Source organism: Fusarium phalaenopsidis, assembly GCF_050370095.1.
Source record: "Fusarium phalaenopsidis strain FUZ10S chromosome Unknown contig_32296, whole genome shotgun sequence".
NCBI lineage: Eukaryota > Fungi > Ascomycota > Sordariomycetes > Hypocreales > Nectriaceae > Fusarium > Fusarium phalaenopsidis.
Window position 1 is genome coordinate 58,299 of NW_028145408.1, and position 5,519 is coordinate 63,817.

General features: G+C 51.1%; 2 protein-coding genes across 2 annotated transcripts; one reads left to right on the forward strand and one right to left on the reverse strand.

The window, feature by feature from the left end:
• Window positions 1–2,208: 2,208 nt before the first annotated feature.
• LRP88_05629 (uncharacterized protein) lies at window positions 2,209–3,753 on the reverse strand (the record flags this gene model as incomplete). The annotated part of the gene is made up of 2 exons (XM_083242179.1): window positions 2,209–3,540; window positions 3,601–3,753. The coding sequence occupies 2 exons, from the start codon at window positions 3,751–3,753 to the stop codon at window positions 2,209–2,211; spliced, it is 1,485 nt and encodes a 494-aa protein (XP_083101115.1).
• Window positions 3,754–4,403: 650 nt separating this feature from the next.
• LRP88_05630 (adenosine deaminase family protein) lies at window positions 4,404–5,519 on the forward strand (the record flags this gene model as incomplete). Its single annotated transcript, XM_083242180.1, has 1 exon — window positions 4,404–5,519. One exon carries the CDS (start codon window positions 4,404–4,406, stop codon window positions 5,517–5,519), a length of 1,116 nt encoding a protein of 371 aa, XP_083101116.1.

Here is a 5,519-nt window from a genome sequence, read left to right on the forward strand (position 1 = left end):
CCCAGGGGGTAGATACGATTCTCGGCGACTACGAGCGGCTTGGGAGCGAACATGGTCCGCCAAGAACGGACTGTTGCTGTTCAGCCATCTGCACGAACTTTTCGATGCAAGGCTCTTTTCTATCCATCCCGACACACTGCGGATACGCGTCTTTATGCCGTATTATGTGCTCCTCGACTACCACGGTGTTCTTGCCCATCTATCCAGTCCTGACGATTCCGGCGCCACTGGAGATCCTTCAAAACGGCATAGGAGAGACCCAGATCGGCCCATTGACGTGACGGAGGCCCTTGAACTGTCGACCGGCCATTCGTCTACTTCAAGCTCTGTTCAATATTGGTCTGGTTCGCCTCTCATGACCTCGCAAGATGGGTACTCATCAACAGAGGCTGAAGCTCCTCACCGCGATAAACGGCGCCGCATCGCGGACAGTGGCAAGGCTGTACTTTGTGATGACGAGGGGCAGGCCCTCTATCATTCTACCACAGTGTTGTGGGAGGGTAGCATCACGCCGTGGAATAGCCATCAGTTTCTGGCTGATGTAAATTATGAGTTGCTAAACTTTAAACACAGTTGTAGTTCTTAGCATGGAATACCCCGGGTCTGGCGTTATGAGATAGAGCCATGAATTGATTCTAGCATTAATGAAGAACATCTTACTCCCCAGAGCCATGATGCCGAAACTGCCTCGTTGGTGAAAGATGCCGCTGCTTATCTAGGCAGTATTGGCTGTACTTGAATTAAGATGTTTATTCTATTATTTCCACTTGACTGACGAAAGGCTCGATCCAGGCTGCGACTGTACCGGATAAGCTCAGTGCTTGAGGATACCTTCAATGGGAGGGGATGGTCACGTAGGAGCTCATGCGGACGGGCCGTCGGAAATTTGATATAGTAAGGCTGAGAATGGATGGACGATAGACAACGATTGCGACAATACGGTCATTGCTGTTGATGATACTAAGGCTTCCAAAGACGCTTCCGGGCCACAGGATCAATGAGTAGACATCCAACACGATATAGTATAATCATGATGAGGCAGTCGACCATCGTCTTGTTGTGTAGAGTAGAAGGTGTGTTGCGCAGTGGCGGGATGGGGTAAGACCACGGCGAGAAGGCGCTGGAAGGTCTACGCAGCAGGCAGCATGTGGTTACTGGATTAAAAGGATTGTAGATGGACTAGCTAAAGCTTCGATGGTATACGCGGATGATGCCATATACCTCTTATTAAAATCGGCTTAAAAGGCTCTTGCCATCGGCGGCTTCTGTAAGATCGCCTTGACTAACTATCATAGTATCTCGTCTTGCAATAAGACGCAGGCAGAACTTGACTGGTTTCATACGCTCGAGCTTTCTCTGGAGTCTTAGGGAACTAGTGGTCGAGGGTACAGGGCTTTTTGTGCTGTTCGAATTGGATGAATGATTTCACTTGAGCTGTTGCCGCACTTTAACGCTTGACTCGGCTGAAAAGGATTCAAGGGTGAGCCACGAGCTACAGTGGTCTTCAACCAGCAGCGCCAATCATCTGCAAAGGTAGAAATGTGACTCAAGTCACCTGGCTAGTGTTAGCGGCCTCTTTGAGACTCTCTCGTTGATCTTCAACGTCCCGTAACAGATGTTTGCGCCAAAGTCTTGCAAGCCGGCGCATAGGGTCTCCCCACTGCCAACAAAAGCTTCGCGGCAACTGTATTACCACCCTAGTTCGCTGACAGGGAAAAGATATAAGAAGGCATCTTACATTAGTCCAAGGCCACAAACGCTCCCTCCACGTTGCTCAGATGTCCAGCGTGGTATATAATTGCCTCTGAAGTGATAGGGCGGTTTCAGCCAACCTTTTAAGACAATCCTCATCTACGACCCATTCAGTTTGCTGAGTTGTGTCAATGACGCCTCTGAGGATGGACAACAACCTCCAAAGCGCCTCTACAGAGCAATTGGCTCCAGGCAGCTCAAACACCTCAACTGGTCGGTTGGATTTGAATTTCAGGAGCCAAATGGCATAGCCTTTTTTCAACACTGAAATTGGCGTGCGTAGCTTGCAGCCACCACAGCTTAGTTGGCGTCTGGTCCGCCAATTACTACATCCATATAGTACAGGTCTATAGTCGCCCAAGGTAGAAACACGGTCATTTCGAGTCCTGCTCAATGAGAAGGGATTGAAAAGGGATACCAGGAAACAGAGACAACCTTCCTCTGCACATAAATAGGTTACAGACGATAACGGAAACCAACCGTCTTCCAATCAGTCACATCCTCATAGTCCTCCGGCCTCAGCTCCACCTCGGCAACTGCCTCAGCCACATTTCTGCCATTCAATGCTTCAGGGACCTTTCCATTCGCCACTGCACCCGCCGAGCGGGCACTGCCCTCGAAACCTTCTTCTCTCGAGCGCTTTGCATTGAACCATTGCAGATAGAACCGCAGTGACAGTACCACAACCACGACAAGTGCGTAGCATACCATGATGGCCTGGAAAGCCGTCCTGTACTTCGGCGCCTCTGACCTGCGGAAGAACTGCGGTCCGGCTATATTACCCGCGCAGTATGTCAAGAAGAGCATAGCTGTTATGGTCATGCGCTTCGTGACGCCACGGTAGTTGGCCTGCACGAGGGACATATTCAGAGGCATGGCCGCGGGACCCGTCGAAAGCAAGAAATAGGCAAAGAGTTGGACGCCGTGCGGTACCTGCTCACGTACGTAGATGATAGCCGAGCCTACAACGGGAGGAACCACAACGCAGAGGATGAGCAGACAGTTGAGCGTGTGGTAGCGACTGGCCAGCCAGCCTGTTCCAGCGATAGTACTCGCCGTAATGACTGAATAGGGGATATTAATGAGGGTGGTTTGCAGACTAGTAAATCCGAATGACGAGATGACAATGTTGCTGAAGCTCTGCGTGCCACCGTTGGGCATTTGAGTAAGAAGCTCGATAGATACGATGAACCAAGTCTTGGGGTCCATAAGACACTCCTTCACTTGATCCAATTTCCAATGAGAATTCTCAGTGCTACCTGTTCCAGCAATAACGACGCGGTCGGCGGCAACCTTTCGCTCCTCGGCGGTAAGGAACTTGGCTTTGGAAATAGTATCAGGGAGAAAAAGGAACATGGGTATAGCCCAGACAGTAGTCAACACTCCGAGGATGATATACATCCATCGCCAGGGGCGGATATGGTCGTCAATGTGGCCGATGCCAAAGGCTAGAAGACTAGAAACTAGCCCACCGATAGAGTTACCCGCGAACCAAATGCCGACACGGACGGGCATTTCGTCACGAGTATACCAGGTAGAAGTCAAGAACATAAAGGCCGGAGTGATAGTAGCCTCGGCCACACCCAGTAGGAAACGCACAGCCATGAGACCGCCGAAATTGCGACATGCTGCCGTCAAGGCTACCACGGCACCCCAGAACAAGGTGTTGACCGCGAGGTACTTGGCTGTCGGTAACCGAGCAATGAGAATAGTGGTAGGATACTCCCAAATGAGGTATCCGAAGTAGAAGATGCTGGAGACCCAACTGTACTGCTGACCTTCAAGGTGCTACAAAAACAAGTTAACCAATAGTTCTATGCGACACAAGACCGCCAGAGTCCAACTCACATTGTCTTCGCGAAGGCCAAACACTGCGGCGCTCGAAAGGATCGTCTTGTCCATGAAGTTGAGCATGTACGTGACGAACAGCAGCGGGATGATAACGCGGTCGATCTTCTTGACAACCCGGTAAGCCGTGGTGGCATCCGGGGCAATGGCCATTTCTGCGGCGGCATCCATTGTGCTTCTGACGCAAAATTCCGAGTAGGGTTGATTGCCTCGAGCCACTCTCGTATGGAATGGGATGGAATGCCAGCTCCCAGAAACGTGGAGGTCGGCCGTCAACAAGTACTTACTTGATCATCGGCCCTTAGTTTTGTTGCCGACCTTTATCTCGGCCCTTGCTTGACCTAGAAATAAGCCCGAGATCGGCTCGGTGCAGATAAGCATCTTGAAAAAATCTCTATCCACTGTACTCCGTATCCTCTTGACAATACTCTGGTTTTCCACTTTTCCCCCACTACCGTCATAATATTTTCTGCTAAAGGTACTGGCTTGTGGGCCGTTAGGCTTATATTAGCTCTATCTGAATTAGTTGAGAGGATACGGTAATGTACCGCGCGATACTAAGGCAAACAGCTATCTGATAGCATGAATCCTGCTCGTCACCCGATAGAAGTCTTCGGGCAACTAAGGAGATAGGGCAAGCCAAAGTGATGGTGATAGATAATTGGCTTCTGGGGCTACAGATCGGAGATCGGAGATGTCCGCTGTCCAACGCCGATCAGTCGCAAAACCGCGCAAAAGGAACAAGATGCGCACACCATTTCTCACAACCAGAGTAGCAACGTGCCCGGTCTCAGAACACCAACATGAATGGTCTTGTTGTATCACCGTTTATCGCAGCCTTGCCAAAGGTTGAGCTACACGTCCACATCGAGGGCACCCTTCAACCAGCCCTGCGATGGCTCCTTGCCCAACGAAACAACATCCCCCTGAAATGGAGGGATCAGGAATACAAAACATACGAGGAACTCGTTGAGTCGTACAACGTCACCTACAACCACCGCCCTGAGATGGGCGGCCGCAAGGATGTGCCAACCTTCCTCGAGGCCTACTTTGCCGGGTGCGAGGTTCTCTTGAAGGAGCAAGACTTTTATGACATGGCTATGGACTATCTAAAGAGGTGCAAGGCCATGAATGTTCGCTACGTGGAGCCCTTCTTTGACATTCAGGCTCACACCCGGCGAGGTGTCGACGCCGAGGCTGTCCTCAATGGCTACTTGCGCGCCCAGCGGGATGGAGCAGACACGTACGACGTGCGGTCCAGCTGGATCTTCTGCTTCATTCGCGACGAGCCGGTAGAAGACGGCGAAGCAGCGTATCGAACTGCCATGCCGTGGGCCAAGAGTGGCCATGGGCTCTTTCACGCCGTTGGTCTCGCAAGCAACGCCTACGAGCGTCCACCGATTCTATTCAGAGATACTTTCAAGCAGGCGCAAGCAGATGGGCTGCACATTACTACGCATTGTGATTTCGGGCAGAAGGACACCCACGAGCACATCCGCCAGGCGATATTCGAAATTGGTATAGAGCGCATTGATCATGGGCTTGATGCTCTTGACAAGGATGAGCTCATCGACGGTTTGTTGGGGAAGGGTATCGGTCTAACTCTTTGTCCACATGCCTACCACCGAAGGACAGCGACCGACGTCCTGTTCCCCAAGCTGCGACAGTTGTTGAACAAGGGTGTCAAGTTTTGCATCAACAGCGACGATCCTGTGTATATGCATGATGTATGGATCGATGGTAACATGGAGAAGGCATACCACTATGGTGGACTGTCGGAGGCCGAGATGGTACAGCTGGCGAGAAACGCTGTGGACATGTGTTGGGCTGATGAGGATGTCAAAAAGAGCATGTATGCAGAATTACAAGCCTTTGACATAGCTCGCTCAACTCGAAAGGAGATAATCAAAGCGCCTTAG